The sequence below is a fragment of the Oncorhynchus keta genome, chromosome 15 (assembly GCF_023373465.1).
Source record: "Oncorhynchus keta strain PuntledgeMale-10-30-2019 chromosome 15, Oket_V2, whole genome shotgun sequence".
Taxonomy (NCBI): domain Eukaryota; kingdom Metazoa; phylum Chordata; class Actinopteri; order Salmoniformes; family Salmonidae; genus Oncorhynchus; species Oncorhynchus keta.
The window spans coordinates 30,911,915-30,932,947 of NC_068435.1; the positions used below are offsets into that span (position 1 = coordinate 30,911,915).

Genomic DNA, 21,033 nt, shown 5'->3' on the forward strand with positions numbered 1-21,033 from the left:
TGAGAGCCACTGTCATTGCACGGAGGGCCGAGTGTCTGCGGGTTTTCCGCTTCTCCCTTGTACTTGATTGAATTAAGGTCATTGATTAGTAAAGAACTCCCTCACATGGTTGTCTAGGTCTTAATTGAAAGGAAAAAACTAAAACCATGGAATGAGTTGGACAACCCTGCAATATACCATCTCCTGCTACTCAGCCTGGCTTGCAGTCCAGACTAATCAGGGAATATAAAACCTGTCGTCAACACCTTGTAATTTTCACTATAGTTGGATGTACAGGCAGGTGTGCCTGTTGTGTGTTTATTGAAGTCACTTTCACTAGCCAGCCAGTCTCTGTCAGGAGAAGCTTGGCATTGGGAGCTATGTACTACAATGTTAAATAGAGGCTATGTCTGCAGCCGGTGATGGAAGTAGGTACATCCACTGTGGGGATTGAACCCGGGTCCCGAAGGCAAGTACGCTAACCGTAACACCAAAATAGTTAAATGCCTTAGCTTTGGGAAGGTAGTATCGCATTTACCGAGACTGGAGTCATTTCGATAGGCTTTTTTTCCCAGCACGAAAGACCAATGTGAACTATATTGTTAATGGCTGGGTAAACCATGCAGTTGACTTTGACTAATGTCTCCACTGGGGAATGCTGTGCTGTCTTCTCATAGTACTGAGGGGCGTTGGTTTAACAGCTTGATAATACATATTTAAAGGGGAGGGCAATGTGTTATATTTCCAGGCAGTTTAGAGTAGCTCTCAATGACAGGCTTTGGTTTTTAAAGACACGAGCCTTGGCTCTTTTTCATTTTTTTTTGCACCATCATTCTCATTTGCATATCAGTGTGTTCAACACTCTCACTTGGTCATACCGAGGACAAGAGGGGAAAGTCTGTGTCCAAGTGATCAGTTAGAGATCAGTGTGTTTCAAATGACCTTGGTGTTGGGATGGGGGGGGGGGTTCTTTTTTAAATCCAAGGAACCCAGTCAGACAGCACTCAGAACCAAGATGCCCGAAATAGTATGAGCACTGTTCATTTCCAAAAGCAAAATGTCATCTCATCGTTATGGTAAATGTATGTATGATTATGGTCACAACTTTTGACTTGAGCATATTTGAATGTCAATTTCCTTGGGCTGTGAACACCATTAGGAAAAACCATTGGACTATGGCATTTTAGATTGAGTAATTCATTCTGTCCACTAATCCTGTTTGATTTCCCCCTTCAATAGCTCTAGCTAGAAATGCAGTGCCTTCAGAAAGTATTACCACGCCTGGGCTTCTTAAACACTTTGTTGTCGTACAGCTTGAATTTAAAATGGATTCCATTGAGATTTTTGTTGTAACTGGCCTACACACAATACCCCATAATGTTAAATTGGAATTATGTTTTTCAAAATTGTTGTAAATTAATACAAAATTAGTATTCAATAGGTATTCAACCCCTTGGTTATGACAAGCCTAAATAAGTTCATGAGTAAAAATGTTCTTAATTAATAGATCACCTAATAGGTTTCTTGGACTCACTCTGTGTGCAAAAATAGTGTTTAACATGATTTCTTTGAATGACTATCCCATCTCTGTGCCCTACACATATTATCTTAAGTCCCTTGCTTGAGCAGTGAATTTCCAACACAGATTCAACCACAAAGACCAGGGAGGTGTTGCAATGCCTCACAAAGAAGGGCACCTATTGGTAGATAGGTAAAACAAAAATCTACATTAAAATCGATGGAACAACCTTAAAATGGTTGTCCTGCGGTGATCAACAACCAATTTGACAGCGCTTGAAGAATTTTGAAAATAATAAATGGGCAAATGTTGCACAATCCAGGTGTGGAAATGTCTTAGAGACTTACCCAGTGTCACGCCCTGGCCTTAGTTATTTGTTTTCTTTATTATTTTGGTCCTCCTCTCCTTCAACGGAAGAACCGTTACAACCAGAAAGACTCACAGCTAAAATCGCTGCCAAAGATGCTTCTACAAAGTATTGACTCAGTGGTGTGAATACTTATGGAATTGAGATATTTTTGTATTTAATTTTCAATAGATTTGCAAGAATTTCTAAAAACATTTTTTCACTTTTGTGGGATATTGTGTGTAGATGGGTGAGAGAAAAAAATATAAATGTAATCCATTTTGAATTCAGGCTGTAACACAACAAAATGTGGAATAAGTCAAGGGTATGAGTACTTTCTGAAGGCACTGTATCACCATGTCAGTGTAGCTTTTTAGTGCTTGAGTGCCTGTCTTTATGAAATATTAATATTTTCTGCATTCCACATCTCCTGAGAGGCCTTAGAGACAGGGATTCACGTGCGCCGATTCATGCCAGAGGCTGGATTGGTGTAAAAACCATCGGAAACAGGTTATAAGAGGTTATACTAACTGGGAGGAGAAGAACCACACCTGCAGCCTCTGCCACCTAGCCTGGTCCCAGATATGTCTGTGCTCTCTTGCCAACTCTCTTGGTCGCAACAACCATAGGAGTTATAGCCTGGTCCTGGATGTGTTTGAACTGCTCTGCTATCTGCCACACAGCAGATCCTGAGATTCTGGGAGCTGTTCACTCCCATCATAGAAGAAAGAGTATTCTCTAGCTAATTTGATCAAAGGGGGCTGGTCTTGTTGTAGCGCGTGATGTAACAATGCTGCTCTCTTGTGGAGAACACAAGGCTACTGCAACAGTAGTGCAGTGAAGAAAATGCATATGCCTCTGGGTTAATACATGTAGTTACTGGACCGTTACGAGACTAAACCCCCAGGAAACGGGTCACAGTGGCAATTAATATTTAAAGTCCACAGAGGAGGAAAGATTTGATGGCGCATTCTAAGAAGGGGAAAAGTCATAATAGACTGTTTTTAATGGGTATATACCATTATTTTCTGACAGCTACAGTAAATGGTTACCATGTTTAGCAAGGCCAGAAAGCATATCAGAATGCATGTTGCAGAGAGGAATATTTCCTGACATATTTTATTTTCTATATGAGAAAATATATTTGATATGCAATATGTATTTAATATAATTATATTACAATTCAAATATTATGTTACGAATTAGCAATGCGTATGATATGTAACAAATTCCAATTTGTTGAGTCTAATGTTAGATATGTGGCTAGGTGGCTAATGCTAATGCTAACTATAGCCCTGCACAGGCATGAATGTTAAGTCCGAGTCCTAACCATGCCCACGACATTCAGGCCCTACCCTACCCAGGCCCAATTGCTTCTGCCAAATTTAAGGCCATGCCCAAAATCTTAGTAAGCTGCTGTCACTCACTCCTTGCTCACAGCTCGCTCTGCATGCGCTCTGTTCATGGCGCTCTGAGTCTGTGAGTATTCATAGCAACGGCTCTGCTTCAGCTGTTCAATGAAGATACATAAGAGAGCAGTTAGATGTTAGCTCATTTTTGTCACGCTAAACATATTATTTTCTGTGAAATAATCTCTCCTGCCTTTTATTTGACAAGGTTGAAGCACTTCTGACGTCATGTTATGATCTTAGTCAGATAAGGACTGTACTTTCTGCTCAGAGCACGCGCAAATGGCTCAGATTCAAAATGTTAGTGATCAATTTGTGTCGAGGGCCCATCAAGCTTGGGTTAAGAAGCAGAGCTTGGTGGCTAATGTTAGCTAGGCTAGGGGGTAGGGATCAAGGTTAGGGTTAAGGATATGGTTAGGAGTTAGGTTAAAGGGTTTAAGGTTAGGGCAAGGGTTAGCTAATATGCTAAATAGCTGCAAAGTAGGTAAAAAAGTAGGAAGTAGTTGAACAGTTGCTAATTAGCTAAAATTCTAAAGTTGTCCGTGATGATATTCAAACACGCAACCTAATGTATGGGTATCTAGACATTCACTTTATACAAAGTTAAGGTTAGGAGTTAGGTTAAAGGGTTGAGAGTAATGGAGGGTGCATGGCCTCTAATAGTGCGTCCGAAAGCGACGTCCGAGTTTGAATCCGATGACTCCGGCAACAATGGGAAAGAAGTTATTGAGAATATTGGTTGGACTACCGTTGCTAAAGATCAGATGAAGAAAGCTAAAGTTACAGTTAGGATGCCGTTAAGTAAACCTACTGCTCATTCTACTACTTCAGTTTATAGTAGGGTTTGGGGTTAAGGCTTGATCTGTGTCCGGGAAACTGTCCCTTAATGAACAAGTACCCCAGACACCAGTCTTGGGGTAAATAACAAGTTCCTTTGACTGCTTGGCATATTGTTACCTGAGTAAGTTATGTGAACTGGTGTAGATGTAGTGTAATCCTTTTCTGCACTGTGACTGTTTTGTCCTTCATGTGATTTGAATCAAATTATACTCTTTACATGCTTCCTGACAAAAGCACCAAAGGTTGAGAATAAAATAAATACGCTGCAGGCCGTAGTGATGCGGACATGCAATCTACAGCCGGCTACTTACGCTTTACCACTCAAATGCCCAATGACATACTCCTCGACCACTAATTGGTTTCCGGGTCACGGAGGAGAGAGGACGGAGGATGAACTTTTGCCCAAACGAGACATGCCATATGAAACCAGCCTGTGCACATTTATGTATATATATTTTCTATTTCCAGTAGGCCATTACACCTGCATGATGTATAGCTGCTACCGAGGGGTTAAGTATGTCACTACTCAGCACAAACCATTTCTGACACTGAAGGTACAGAGCACAGGTGGCTGGTGGCACCTCGATTTGGAAGGATGGGCTCCTAGTAATGACTGGAATGGAGTCAACAGAATGGTATCAAACACACCACACACACACAGTGATGTGAAAAATCCTCAAGTAGTTCTTTGGGGTATCTGTACTATATACAGTGCATTCGGAAAATATTCAGGCCCCTCACTTTTATCCACAGTTGTTACGTTACAGACTTATTCTAAAATTGATTAAATTGTCAATCTACACACAATACACCATGATGACAATGCAAAAACAGGTTTTTAGATTGTTTTGAAAATGTATTAAAAAGAAAAAACTGAAGTAAAACATTTACATAAGTATTCAGACCCTTTACTCAGTACTTTGATGAAGCACCTTTGGCAGTGATTACAGCCTTGAGTCTTCTTGGGTTTGACGCTACAAGCATGGCACACCTGTATTTGGGAGTTTCTCCCATTCTCTGCAGATCCTCTCAAGCTCTGTCCTGTTTGATGGGAAGCGTCGCTGCACAGCTATTTTCAGGTCTCTCCAGAGATGTTTGATCGGGTTCAAGTCCACGCTCTGGTTGGGCTACTCAAGGACATTCAGAGACTTGTCCTTAAGCCACTCATGTGTTGTTTTTGTTGGATGCTTAGGGTCGTTTTCCTGTTGCAAGGGTAACCTTCGCCACAGTCTGAGGTCCTGAGCGCTCTGGTGCAGGTTTTCATCAAGGATCTCTCTGTACTTCACTCCTTTCATCTTTCCCTTGATCTTGACTAGTCTCCCAGTCACTGCCACAGAAAAACATCCCCACATCATGATGCTGCCATCACCTTGCTTCACTATAGGGAATGGTATTGACCAGGTGATGAGCGGTCCCTGGTTTCCTCCAGATGTGACACTTAGCATTCAGGCGAAAGAGTTCAACCTTGGTTTCATCAGACCAGAGAATCTTGTTTCTCATGGTCTGAGATTCTTTAGGTGGCGTTTGGCAAACTCCAAGTGGGCTGTCGTGCATTTTACTGAGGAGTTGCTGCCGTCTGGCCACTCTACATAAAGACCTGATTGGTGGAGTGCTGCAGAGATGGTTGTCCTTCTGGAAGTTTCTCCCATCTCCACAGGGGAACTCTGGAGCCCTGTCAGAGTGACCATCAGGTTCTTGTTCACCTCCCTGACCAAGACCCTTCTCCCCCGATTGCTCAGTTTGGCCGGGCGGCCAGCTCTAGGAAGAGTCTTGGTAGTTCCAAACATCTTCCATTTAGGAATTATGGAGGCCACTGTGTTCTTGGGACCTTCAATCCTGCGGAATGTTTTGGTACCCTTCCCCAGATCGATGCCTCGACACAATCCTGTCTCATAGCTCTACGGACAATACCTTCGACCTCATGGCTTGGCTTTTTCTCTGAAATGCACTGTGTGCAATGGGAGCTTATATAGACAGGTGTGTGCCTTTTCAAATCATGTCCAATCAATAGAATTTACCACAGGTGGACTCCAATCATGTTGTAGAAACATCTCAAGGATGATCAATGGTAACAGGATCCACCTGAGCTCAATTTCGAGCCTCGTAGCAAAGGGTTTAAATACTTATGTAAATAAGGTATTTCAGTTTTGAATTTTTAATAAATGTGCACAAATTTATAAAAAACTGTTTTCACTTTGTCATTATGGGGTATTGTGCGTAGGTTGATGAGGGAAAAGTACTTTAGAATAAGGCTGTAACGTAACAACATATGGAAAATGTCAAGGGGTCTGAATACTTTTAGAATATGCTTTATATTTTTGACAACATTTACATTTACATCACTACATTCCTAAATAAAATAATATACATTTTACTCCAAACATTTTCCCTGATACCCAAATGTACTTATCTTTTTATTGCTTAGCCAGAGTGAAAAATTGTCAAATTCACACACTTATCAAGAGTGTTCCTCTTCTACTCTTCTATTCCTACTGCTTTGATCTGGGAGACTCACTAAGCACATGTTTTGTTTGTAAATTATGATGGAGTGTGCCCTTGGCTACTCATAAACAAAAAATAATGTAATATAATGAATTTGAAATGATTTATACTTGTTTTTTACTTTTGATACTTATGTATATTTAAAACCAAATACTTTTAGACTTTTATTCAAGTAGTATTTTACTGGGCGACTTTCACTTTTACTTGAGTCATTTTCTATTTAAGGTATCTTTACTTTTACTCAAGTATGACAATTGGGTACTTTTTCTGCCATTGCACACACATGGTTACCATGTGTTTATTACCATTCCAGTTATTCCATTCCAGAAGTCTATATGAACTGTCCTCCCTTCACCAGCCTTCTTTGATACATAGTATTATTGTTTAAAAGAAAGAAAAATACAAATGTATGATGTCCTGGGACAACAAATGGGTATGCTGTCCCTGGGACAGCATATATGGTGTACTAGACACAATGTAAAGGTATGAAATATATATTATGACACTCCTAAAACTGAATGAGTTGTGTGATGCGAGTTATGTGAATTGACTGACCACTAGATGGTAGCAGGAAGCCACACATGGAAATTCATCTTTACCACCTTTCCACTGTAGCACTTTCATATAATAGACACAAGGTGGAACACTTTCCAAATCACATCAAATCACATTTAATTGGTCACATACACATCTTTAGCAGATGTTATTACGGGTGTAGGGAAATGATTGTGTAGTAGCTTCAACAGTGCAGTAATTTCTAACACTACACAGAAATCTAAAAGTAAAATAATGGAATGAAGAAATAAATAGAGATGTTAGAATGAGCAATGTCGGAGTCCCGAGTATAAATATACAGTGCATTTGGAAAGTATTCAGACCTCTTGACTTTTTCCACATTTTTTTACGTTACAGCCTTATTCTAAAGTTCATTCAATATTTTTTTCCCCCTTATCAATCTACACACAATACTCCATAATGACAAAGCAAAAATAGGTTTTTAGAAATGTTTGAAAGTCTATTAAAAACGAAAGTATAACATTTACATAAGTATTCAGACCATTTACTCAGTACTTTGTTGACGCACCTTTGGCAGTGATTACAGCCTTGAGTCTTTTTGGGTATGACCCTACAAGCTTGGCACACCTGCATTTGGGGAGTTTCTCTTATTCCTCCCTGCAGATCCCCTCAAGCTCTGTCAGGTTGGATGGGGAGTGTTGCTATACAGCTATTTTCAGGTCTCTCCGGAGATGTTCAATCGGATTCAAGTCTGGGTTCTGGCTGGAACACTCAAGGACATTGTGACTTGTCCTGAAGCCACTCCTGCATTATCTTGGCTGTGTGCTTAGGGTCATTGTCCTATTGGAAGGTGAACCGTCGCACCCAGTCTGAGTTCCTGACCGCTCTGGAGCTGCCCCCACCATGCTTCACCGTAAGGATGGTGCAAGGTTTCCTCCAGACGTGACGCTTGGCATTCAGGCCAAAGGGTTCAATCTTGGTTTCATCAGACCAGAGAATCTTGTTTCTCATGGTCTGAGATTCTTTAGGTGGCGTTTGGCAAACTCGAAGTGGGCTGTCGTGCGTTTTACTTAGGAGTTGCTGCCGTCTGGCCACTCTACATAAAGACCTGATTGGTGGAGTGCTGCAGAGATGGTTGTCCTTCTGGAAGGTTCTCTCATCTCCACAGAAGAACTCTAGAGCTCTGTCAGAGTGACCATCGGGTTCTTGGTAACCTGACCAAGGCCCTTCTCCCCCAATTCTTAGTTTGGCCGGGTGGCCAGCTCCAGGATGAGTCTTGGTGGTTCCAAACTTCTTCCACTGTAGTCTTGGGGATCTTCAATGCTGCAGACATTTTTTGGTACACTTCCCCAGATCTGTGCCTCGACTCAACCCTGTCTCAGCTCTGCAGACAATGCCTTTAACCTTATGGCTTGGTTTGTTTTTGCTCTGACATGCACTGTCAACTGTAGAACCTTAAACACATGTATGTGCCTTTCCAAATCTCATCCAATCAATTGAATTTACCACAATACACCAATCAAGTTGTGGAAATATCTCAGGGATGATCAATGGAAACAGGATGCACCTGAGCTAAATTTCTTGTCACTCAGCAAAGAGTCTTTATACTTACGTAAATGAAGTATTTCTGTTTTATTTTCAATACCTTTGCATACATTCTAAAAACCTGGTTTTGCTATGTCATTATAGGGTATTGTGTGTAGATTGAGTATTTTTTTGTTATTTAATTCATTTTAGAATAAGGCTGTGACGTAACAAAATGTGTAAAAGGTCAAAGGGCCTGAATTATTTCCAAACGCACTGTACAGTTTACACAGCACCAGTCCAAAGGTTGGACAAACCTACTTATTCCAGTGTTTTTTCTTTATTTTTACTGTTTATACATTGTAGAATAATTGTGAAGACATCAGAACTATGAAATAAGACATGGGATCGCGTAGTAACCAAAAAAGTTATATATTTTTAAATTAAATTATTAAATTATATATTTTATATAAAGAAGCCACCCTTTGCCTTGATGACATCTTTGCACAGTGTTGGCAGTCTCTCAACCAACTTCACCTGGAATTATTTTCCAACAGTCTTGAAGGAGTTATGCTGAGCACTTATTGGCTGCTTTTCCTTCACTCTGCGGTCCAACTCATCCCAAACCATCTCAATTGGGTAGTGATCAGGTGATTGTAGAGGCAGGTCATCTGATGCAGCACTCCATCACTCTCCTTCTTGGTCAAATAGCCCTTAAACAGCCTCAAGATGTGTTGGGTCATTGTCCTGTTGAAAAAATGAATGATTGTGGTACTAAGTGCAAACCAGATGGGATGGCGTATTGCTGCAGAATGCTGTTGTAGCCGTGCTGATTAAGTGTGCCTTGAATTCTAAATAAATCCCTGACGGTGTTACAGTCAATATAAAATATATATTTTGATTTGTTTAACACTTGTTTTGGTTACTAGATGATCCCATATGTGTTATTTCATAGTTTTGATGTCTTCACCATTATTCTACAATGTAGAAAATAGTGAAAATAAAGAAAAACCCTTGAATGAGTAGGTGTGTCCAAACTTTTGGTTTGGGTTGAGTTGGACGGCAGAGTGAAGGATAAGCGTGTGTGTGTGTGTGTGTGTGTGTGTGTGTGTGTGTGTGTGTGTGTGTGTGAGATGGGATTGGATGTACATACACTACATATTCTATCCATATACTGTCCATAATGTATCTGTAGAATATATAATGATAGAATAGTATATGTACAGCAATAGTTGAAAGGGGGGAAGGGGGACACCTAGTCAGTTGTACAACTGAAATGTGTTTTCGGCATTTAACCCAACCCCTCTGAATCAGAGAGGTGCGGGAGGCTGCCTTAATCGACATCCACGTCTTTGGTGCCTGGGGTACAGTGGGTTAACTGCCTTGCTCAGGGGCAGAATGACAGAGTATTACCTTGTCAGCTCGGTGATTTGATCCAGCAACCTTTCGATTACTGGCCCAACCCTCTGACCATCTGCCGCCAAAAAAAAGGGAAGGGGTTGAATAGGATAGGCCTCGACTAGAATACAGTAGTATACATATGAAATGTGTAAAACAGTACATAAACATTTATTAAAGTGACCAGTATTCCATTATTAAAGTGGCCAGTGTTCCATGGCGATGTACATAGGGCAGCAGCCTCTAAGGTGCAGGGTTGAGTAACCGGGTGGTAGCCAGCTAGTGACAGTGACTAAGTTCAGGGCAGGGTACTGGGTGGAGGCTGGCTAGCGATGGCTTTTTAACAGTCTGATGGGCTTGAGATAGAAGCTGTTTTTTAGTCTCTCGGTCCCAGCTTTGATGCACCTGTACTAGAGGTCAACCGATTATGATTTTTCAACGCAGATACCTATTCCGATTATTGGAGGACCTAAAAAAGCCTGTACCGATGAATCGGCCGATTTTTTTATTTTTATTTTTATTTTTTATATATTTTTTTTATATATATATATATATATATATATATTTGTAATAATGACAATTACAGCAATACTGAATGAACAATGAACACTTTTTTTATTAACTTAATATAATACATAACTAAAATATATTTAGTCTCAAATAAATAATGAAACATGTTCAATTTGGTTTAAACAATGTAAAAACAGTGTTGGAGAAGTAAAAGTGTAATATGTGCCATGTAAAAAAGCTAACGTTTAAGTTTCTTGCTCAGAACATGAGACCATATGAAAGCTGGTGGTTCAATATTCCCAGTTCTTCAATATTCCCAGTTTAAGAAGTTTTAGGTTATAGCTATTATAGGAATTATGATGCGTTGACTATTTTTCTCTATACCATTTGTATTACATATAACTTTGACTATTGGATGTTCTTATAGGCACTTTAGTATTGCCAGCCTAATCTCGGGAGTTGATAGGCTTGAAGTCATAAAAGGCGCTGTGTTTCAAGCACTGCTAACAGCTGCTGGCATACGCAGTAAAGTGCTGTTTGACTGAATGCTTACGAGCCTGCTGCTGCCTACCACCGCTCAGTTAGACTACTCTATCAAATATCAAATCATAGACATAATTATAATATAAAAAACACAGAAATACGAGCCTTTCGTCATTCGTATGGTCAAATATGGAAAGTATCATTTTAAAAACAAAACGTTTATTCTTTCAGTGAAATACAGAACCGTTACATATTTTATCGAACGGGTGGCAACCCTAAGTCTAAATATTGCTGTTACATTGCACAACCTTCAATGTTATGTCATAATTATGTAAAATTCTGGCATATTAGTTCACAGTTCGCAACGAGCCAGGCGGCCCAAACTGCTTGCACTGAACGCAAGAGAAGTGACACAATTTCCCTTGTTAATATTTCCTGCTAACATGAATTTATGTTTAGGCATGTTAGCAGGAAATAGGCATGTTTAAAAATGTATACTTCTGTGTATTGATTTTAAGAAAGGCATTGATGTTTATGGTTAGGTACATTTGTGCAAAGATTGCGCTTTTTGTTAAATGAAGTGGGCTGTGATTAAATGATAAATTAACAGGCACCACATTGATTATATGCAACGCAGGACAAGCTAGTTAACTACACATGTTTGATATTACTAGGTTAACTAGTGATTATGTTAAGATTGATTGTTTTTATAAGATAAGTTTAATGCTAGCCAGCAACTTACCTTGGCTCCTTGCAGCCTCAAGGTCCTTTGGACACTGCACTCGCGTAACAGGTGCTCAGCCTGCCACACAGTTTCCTCATGGATTGCAATGTAATCGGCCATAATCGGCGTCCAAATAAAGCCGATTACCGATTTGTTATGAAAACTTGAAATTGGCCCTAATTAATCGGCCATGCCGGTCGACCTCTAACCTGTACTGCCCTTGCCTTCTGGATGATAGCGGGGTGAACAGACCATGGCTCGGGTGGCTGAGGCCCTTGATGATCTTCTTGGCCTTTCTGTAGGTGTCCTAGAGGGCAGACAGTGTGCCCTAGGTGATGCATTGGGCTGACCGCACCACCCTCTGGAGAGCCCTGCGTTTGCGGACGGTGCAGTTGCTGTACCAGGCGGTGATACAGCCAGACAGGATGCTCTCAATGGTGCATCTGTAAAACTTTGTGAGGGTCACAGTGGCCAACCCAAATGTATTCAGGCTTCTGAGGTTGAAGAGAACGCTGTTGCGCCTTGTTCAACACACTGTCTGTGTATGTGGACCATTTCAGATTGTCAGTGATGTGTATGCCGAGGAACTTTAAGCTTTTCAGCTTCTCCACTTCCCTGTTGATGTGGATGGGAGTGTGCTGCTTCTGCTGTCTCAATGTTCATACTGTATCATTTAAATGAAAGTTTACACCAGATGGATTAAATTATAAAATGTATTTCAGAAATAGTAGTTGATTGTATGTGAGCAGTGTACTCTCCTGGAATATGGAATTGTGTCTCCGTTGGCTATCAATTATTTCATGTTTCTCTCTTGGGATGGAATTTATAGCTGCAATGTAGCCAAGGTGCTCCCCTACAGCACCAAACGGGTAGTTTGTTTCCATAGCTAGTGATGCAGTCTAATAGTTCTCTCCTGGAATGTGGCAGGTTACCTCTGTTGTGATGCTCTTTCAGTTCTCCCCTGTTCTCCGACTCTGTGCTAATTGAATAACCACCTCACGCTGGCTACTTATTCTTCACACCCTGATTCCAATCCATAACACTGTGCAGGTACTATAGCTATAATTAGGTCTATTCTGAGACACTTTGCTGTCCCTGAAAGTGTGTGTGTGTGTGGGTGTGTGTGTGTGTGCCTTAAGTGACCTCATTTACTGTTTTCTTTCATATTTTTCAGACTTTACATAAGAGATTACATTACGTTCTGTGTCTTGTCAAGTGGAAGATTGAGTTTAGTTTCAGGGTGGAGCCAATAACTGTGTAACTAAATGGAGGAAGATTAGGTTCCTCCCAGATTAGAATTGCATAACGATTCAACACTGCCATTGGGAAACTGAAAGGAGAGACAAAAAAAGCAACCCTGCTTTTATCATGTACTTTTAATTCCCTTTCAAGTTTATGGGGAGGGAATATAGGAGATGTGTGTGACCTTTGAGAGAGAGAGAGCTCCAAAAGTGGTGGTTGTATGTGTCAGTGCCAGACTCATGCCCTAACTCACAACACAGCAGCAGGACCCTAGAGAGCACGCTCAGTGGACTGTCTCAGCCTAGGCACTAACAGCAAGAAGTTGAGGACCTCCTCCTCTTTAGCGTGCTCCTCCTCCTCTTTAGCGTGCTTCTCCTCCTCTTTAGCGTGCTTCTCCTCCTCTTTCATGTGCTTCTCTGTCTGGATGAGTGACTTTCCAATCCACTGGGACAAACTGACTGTACAGAACAGTAGGTTTTCTAATACCGTTTTTTTTTTGGGGGTTGTATACGTGCTGACAGAAAATGTTCGACAGTAATCGGTTTAGGGAAACTAAGGTGGCTGGCTAGACACTGCAGGGAGTGAATAAGCTTTGAAATTACATTTAAAAAATAATACAAATGATGTGAGGCATGTATGAAACCGGAACAATATGTGTAATACTCTATTATGCTGTACATGTTCAAATCTATCCAACAAGATAAATAATCAAACATGGACAAACATGATGAATACTGTACTTGTTGAACATAGGTTTAAATGCTGGTGGCTTACTGCTAGCTGAATGTGATCGAAGCCTGGAGCCGAGGCTATAGAGGGAATGGGATTTATAGCTTCCCCTGTAGAGGGAATGAGTGACCAAATACATTTCCACTCTGGTGAAAGAAAGGTATGGCCCGTGTCTATAGCCTTTTACATCTAAAGTATAAAGTTAACTCGCTTTTAAAAAATCACTTAAAAAATGACCACCTAAAATATTTTTTCTCCCTTCAAGAAATGCTACTGTAGCTAAAAACAACTAACATTTCTCGGAGCCTAAAATAAATAAAACATACTTGGCTTGTTTCCCCATGAATGAGCCCAAGTAATGTGCTTGGGCCCTTTCCACAGCCTGTAGTTACATAAGAACGCTGCCACACATCACGTGAGCCAACAGCTAACACTGGAGCGGCACACACTGATAGGGTCTGGCATGCAGCTTTGAACATGTGCTGCTTAGAGGAATCATCGAAGGGAGATGCCAGCCGTCGCATACAGAGCTGAAGTACGCAAACACACAGGCCTACATACAATACATACAGTAGAAGGTAGTGAATCTGAGGTTTAAGATTGATCCCTTGTGAGCTAAATTAGCCCTGTCAGTTTATGGATGTCTTATGGACAATACCTTATCCTTACACACACACACAGCTGGAACTCCATAAATATGACCTGACAATAATTGTTTAAGTCTTCATTTATTACTGGCCAAGTGTGGGAGTGTAGATAACCTTACTGTCCATCTTCCGGGCAGTTGGTGTGAATAGCACATGGTCATATTCTGTAATCAAAAAAGTGGCCAAGGGCACCGACTCCACCGTATCGCACCGTGGCGGCAGTTGGAAAATCAGGCGCTTCTGTCCCTCATTTCGGATAGGGGCTTTGAAGTCACTGGAATAAACCGCAGCTCATTGAAAGGAACATCAAAGCCACCACACATACACACGCACAAACCAAAAATATATTCTGTCTGAAACATGATTGAAAATACCATGGGGACCTTTTAGATTTCTTCCCTATGTTCCCGCAGCCTTATTACTGCCTCATTTAACTTCTGGAGTTGAACTTTGTGAGGATCGAGAGTCGGAGTGCAAGGGGACTGCATGGCTATGGGGTGGCGTGCCGCTGGGTTAGTGGTTGGCCATTATGCACGATAGGCTGTACCCAACCTGCGTGTTGCCAGTCTAGAAAGATCTGCTCCTTTGATTTATCAATCTTATCCTTCAATTAGGATTTGAAGCCCTGGTCGGTAGTTGGGCTGAAGACGCAGTAACTCAATCTGCCAGGCTCCAGACATGCAATTCTCCAAGCCCAAATGATAAAGATGCTACGGCCGCCGTCAGCATAAAACGGCATGACGCACTGATATAGAGCAGTTGTTATGATTGTTAACATGACTGCGCAACCTCCCTCCTTCCTTCCCTACCGTGACTATGCATCATGATTTCCATCCACATATTTCTTTGGACAGCGAAGCTGAAACTTTCAATTTGGCTCTATACTCCAGCATTTTGGATTTGAGATCAAATGTTTCATGAGGCGACAGTACAGAATGTCACCTTTTATTTGATTTTTTTTATATACATATCTGTTTTACCGTTTTACCGTTTAGGAATGAAAGCACTTTATGTATCTAGTCCCCACATTTTAAGGTGTTTTCAGTATTTGGCCAAATTCACTTTTAGTATATTAAAGAAGTCAAAAGTTGAGTATTTGGTTTCATATTTCTAGCATCCAACACGTTAGTAGAGTCACAATATTGTAGTCATTGCATGCTAGGAATATGAGATCAAATACTGAACTTATTAGTACTTTAATACACATATTACTGAATTTGTCCAAATACTTATGACACCTTCAAATGACATACTGTACCGTCCCCTCATATGAAATATTTGATCTCAAATCCAAAATGCTGGAATATAGAGCCAAATTAAAAGTTAGCTTCACTGTCCAAAAAAATACATAGCGAAGTATACTTATTTCACTTGGTCCTTTTGGACCCATTGCGGGCATAGAGCGTCCACCATTACTGTACACCTCACTTTCCTCTGAGGGCTTTTGCCTCTTGCCAGGAGCCTCATGATTGCATCCTGTACTTTACTAGAAAAGTACAAGAACAAGTACAAGAACATGTGTGATGGAGCCAAACCCCAGGAAAAGCAGTAGCTAGTGACTAGTTTATTGATAAAGAGTATGATCTATAGGCCTATTGAATATTCTGTTAGGCACAGTAGGGTTAATGACTCCCTTTATACACATTTGAAGGATAGTTGGTACAATGGCAGATACATTAATTAAAGTTAGCAGGCTAATGATTGATTTTCCTCTAACATGACAAGATAATTTTGCTTCATGCACAAAAATGGTGTGTGTGTGTGTTTAGCAATAAAGGCTAGTTTTATTTTACCTTCCCTTGGGATTAATATTTCACACTATCATAACAAGAGCAGAAGTTAATTGCAATTCAAAGTGTAATTCTTCCATTTTTTTCAGTGAATTGGGTTCAATTGGTGTATAATTGCCTTTCTAATCAAGTAGGAACAAGCTCTCTATCCAAACTGCACTATATATACAGAAGTATATACCCCTTCAAATTAGAGGATTCAGCTATTTCAGCTACACCCGTTGCTGACAGGTCTATGCAATCTCCATAGACAAACATTAGCAGTAGAATGGCCTTACTGAAGAGCTCAGTGACTTTCAACGTGGCACCATCATAGGATCCAACAAGTCAGTGGAAACGTCTAGGAGCAACAACGGCTCAGCCGTGAAGTGGTAGGCCACCAGTGGTGGAAAAAGTATCCAATTGTGATACTTGAGCAAAAGTATAGTTACCTTAATAGAAAGTTTCTCAAGTAAAAGTTAGTCACCCAGTGAAATTCTTATTGAGTAAAAGTCTAAAAGTATTTGGTTCTAAATATACTTAAGTATCAAAAAGAAAAATGTAATTGCTAAAATATACTTAAGTATCCTTATATTAAGCAAAGCAGACGTCAACATTTTCTTGTTTTTATGTACGGATAGCCAACGGCACACTCAGACATAATTTACAAATGATACATTTGTGTTTTTTGAGTCCACAAAATCCAAGGCAGTAGGGATGACAATGTGTTGTCTTGATAAGTGCATGAATTGGAACATTTACCTATCCTGCTAAGCATTGAAAATGTAACAAGTACTTTTGGGTGTCAGGGAAAATGTATGTAATAAAATGTACATTATTTTCTATAGTAATGTAGTAAAGTCAAAGTTGTCAAATGTATAGTAAAGTACAGATACCCCCCCAAAAGTACTTTAAAGTATTTCTACATACTTTACACCACTGTAGGCCACACAAGTTCACAGAACGGGACAACCGAGTGCTTTAGTGCGTAGCGCATATATATCGCCTGTCCTCGGTTGCAACACTCACTACCGAGTTCCAAACTGCCTCTAGAAACAACGTCAGCACAAGAACTGTTCGTCAGGTGCTTCATGAAAATGGGTTTCCATGGTCGAGCAGCTGCACACAAGCCTAAGATCACTATGCGCAATGCCAAGCGTTGGCTGGAGTGGTGTAAAGCTCGCCACCATTGGACTCTGGAGCAGTGGAAATGCGTTCTCTGGAGTGATGAATAACACTTCACCATCTGGCAGTCCGATGGAAGAATCTGGGTTTGGCGGATGCCAGGAGAACGCTACCTGCCCCAATGCATAGTGCCAACTGTAAAGTTTGGTGGATGAGGAATAATGGTCTGGGGCTGTTTTTCCATGGTTTCGGGCTAGGCCCCTTAGTTCCAGTGAAGGGACATCTTAACGCTACAGCATACAATGACATTCTAGATGATTCTGTGCAACCAACTTTGTGGCACCATTTTGGGGAAGGCCTTTTCCTGTTTCATCATGACAATGTCCGCATGCACAAAGCGAGGTCCATACAGAAATTATTTGTAGAGATCGGTGTGGAAGAACTTGACTGGCCTGCACAGAGCCCTGATCTCAACTCCATTGAACACTTTTGGAATGAATTGGAACTCCGAATGTGAGCCAGGTCTAACATTAGTGCCCGATCTCACTAATGTGCTTGTGGCTGAATGGAAGCAAGTCCCTGCAGATGTTCTATCATTTAGTGGAAAGCCTTCCCAGAAGAGTGGATGGAGACTGTTATATCAGCAAAGGAGGTACCAACTCCATATTAATTTCCATTATTTTGGAATGAGATGTTCCGAGCAGGTGTCCACATACTTTCGGTCATATAGTGTATCATGTAGCTGGAGCCTATAATCATTCTTGTCATTATCAAGTCTTGGGATTTGATGTTAAACCTTTACTTTCTGTCTGTAGACTAATATAACTGCAGGAGTGAACACTGGGTAGCCAATTATGCTTGCCGTGAGCGGATTATTTTTGCAGACGAGGATGGGGACCGAGGGAGAGGCAGAGGCACTGCAATTCACACACTCGATATGTCTTCTAGCGGCAATGGTCCATCATCATAGTATAGTTGCATCCGTGGTTTTGACTTCTGCCCTTGGCATTGCGGAGGCAGGCGGGTGTGAGTGCACTAGATCGGAACCTCAGGTGCAGGTGTGGAAATTACAATATTCTATCTGACGTCGTTGATAGAAGAGAAAGGGGTTCTGCAAACGCGCGGAGCGAAACCCTCGTGATTGGTTGAAGGGGTGAGGTCAGGTAGGAGTCGAGGCGCCGTTTGTTTAAAAACCCCTCCCCGTATGCAGTGCATTTAGACGCGAATCAATTTTCGTGTCTTTATGTTCAAGACGGCCAACTACCCGATGGCTGCGGATCCCGGGCCCACCATCATGCATGGGAGTTGGTTCAATAACACGGGCTTCAGGGGAAACAATACGCCTGTGACGGTTGAGAAACCGAAGAAGAAGGCATTTTACCTGGTCAGAATGATGTCTCTCAACAACAATAAGAAAGAGCAACAAACCAACCATCAGCATCACCAGAATAACAATATGCCCTTCATGATCCACTGTCACATCGGGAAAGAGATCAAGCACATTTGCAGCAACTGCAGCCGCGCGAACGATACCCAGGACGGTGAGTAGCCTAGCCTATAGCGGCATATGGATGCGTTGTGGTACGGTCTCCCTTCAGCTCTGCTGGCTATCAAACAGAGTGGTTTCATTGAACACGCTCAATAGGGGGGGGGGGTAACATGCGCAGTTCTTGTTTGCCCATTCCGCGATGATGTATGTCCTAGAGTTATGAGATTAAAATTGCTTGATGTATTTAATTCTGGTAATCCTGGTAACCTTCATCATAGACACAATGTACTTTTCCATCGGAGCCTTGACTCCATTGCTATGTGTAATCCTGTACTTGCTTTATGGTCATACTATTCTTTACACTGCCATTCTGTTGCATTCTGGGATAACTGTAACATCACTTAGTTTGACACAATGCGTAGTGGGCCACACATGTATCAAGACATTGGCAGCTATAATGCATTATTTCTAGGAAAGAGTGGTATGCAACAGCAGCTACAGTGTATTACCCATGATATTATGAGTTGTTGAACTGATATTTTTCTTTTGGAGCAGGTTACTGGTGTGGGTGTAAAATTTGCCTTATTCTAACACCACAAAGAGCCTGCTCCACAATATGCATTGTGGTTTACTACTCATAGACCTAATACTCAGAGGAATCCTCTTGATGACCCCCTCCATCCCAGGCTCTACTACCCCCTCCTCCTGATTAGCACCTAAAGTGGTCATTCTCAGTCCCCTACTGATTCTACTCCACCCCACCCAAACATGAAGGAGAATGTCACTCACTCAGCCAAGATGATTGAGGACCAAGATACATTTTGGTTCATGGACTAGGCATAATCTGGATCTGGGAAACTGGCCAGAGGAGTGTAGATGTGTGTGTGTGTATCAGAGAATACATGCTTGTAAAGAAACACTAGGGCTGTGGTAGCCTACACTCTAAAGCCTCTTTTAGTCTTTGTAGCATTCTCTTGAGTTTTTGTTGTGTTGCAAGAAGTGTGTAACTTTTGACTGCAAAGTGCTTTTTATTTGTTCGCTGCTGCTCATATGACATGGTGGATGTCTTGAGGATGTTTGGTGTGGGCTACTATGGAAGTATCTGTCACCAAACACAGCCGGGAAAATAAACCATGTCGCTATCAATTTGCATCCCTGTCAACAAATCTAGGAAGTGTGTGGTTGGCTATCCTTTGTTGTTGTCTGAAATGCATAGGTGACAAATGAACAATGTTTTTATGAATTTCTGTGCTCAGGTCTTAACCCCCCATCTCGCTCTTTCTTTTTGGACTCCATTTGAAGTCATTTGAAGCACCACTGGATTCAATTAGCATCGAGTCAATCTATTTATAGACATGTGGCAGGATTCCTAAGATGGTTGGCTGTGAGGCTGAGGCTGTGAGCGGCATCAGGCACTGCATTTAGGTAATCGTCTGTTTCACTGCATTCATGTCCACCTTGGTTCACATGATTTATCATGCTATACCCCCGGTGGAGCGGCTGCCTTCCCTACCTGTGAAGTGACACTCCCATGTTGTCGCTTGTCACCCATCATGGTGACTTGATTTAATTATGTACGCTGTGGTCAGTGGCGGTGTCTGTCTGCACATGGCAGGGGTGGTGTGACACTGACACTGTCGACCTGTCCCTGAGCTAGTGATGACTGAGGTGGCAGATTGCATGGCTGTCATCAGGGCAGACCTTGCCTATATTATTACTCAAGTATATAACTCACTATTGACTGTTATATGGTGACAACTCTCTCTCTCTCTGTGTGTGTGTGTGTTACATCAAACTGTGAAAAAGGTTTTCTTACAAGCCAGAAATAAGTTCCATTTGAACTTACTCTACTGGTTGTCTATGCAGTTGGTCCTAATGTCCAAATAATATCCACAGGAAACTCTTACTAAATAGACTTTGCAAAACCCTGGCACATGCGCAATACCATATAAAATGGGTATTATCAATGAGATTCAGCTGCGGGCATATTTTTATTTAAATATTCTCTTGAGTGGAAGGTCAGTGAACATAATCACATATCATTTGTAGACTTAAAATGGACCACAATAAGCCAAAAACGATATATTTGACAAAAATGATTTCAAACCTTGGTTACATTTGTATACGATCGCATATCTCTGTTATGCGTGGGACTACTTTGGATCATATTTCCAAAATCACTTGTAAAGACTTTTGCTCAAATGTGGGAGGGGCAAATAAAATCACCCGCGGGTCAATTGTTTTGAAGTCTGATCGATAATACGTTCCTGTGGATATTGTCA

General features: G+C 41.2%; 2 protein-coding genes across 8 annotated transcripts in view; one reads left to right on the plus strand and one right to left on the minus strand.

The window, feature by feature from the left end:
- LOC118394762 (solute carrier family 22 member 23-like) overlaps nt 1–21,033 on the minus strand; it is a 457,726-nt gene that overhangs the window by 361,972 nt on the left and 74,721 nt on the right. The gene's annotated exons all lie outside the window — the stretch shown is intronic.
- The window catches only part of LOC118394767 (phosphatase and actin regulator 1-like), an 82,637-nt gene that overhangs the window by 16,882 nt on the left and 44,722 nt on the right, over nt 1–21,033 (plus strand). Inside the window, exon 1 of one of the 7 annotated variants that reach the window (XM_052463852.1) lies at nt 13,377–13,462. The exons of 2 other annotated variants lie outside the window; for them this stretch is intronic. In XM_052463852.1, coding sequence (XP_052319812.1) covers nt 13,399–13,462 — 64 coding nt within the window. In that variant the 5' untranslated portion in view covers nt 13,377–13,398. Of the gene's footprint in view, nt 1–13,376; nt 13,463–18,114; nt 18,804–21,033 lie in introns of those variants that run through there. 4 more of the 7 variants (XM_052463850.1, XM_052463848.1, XM_052463847.1 and 1 more) reach the window with 4 other exon arrangements.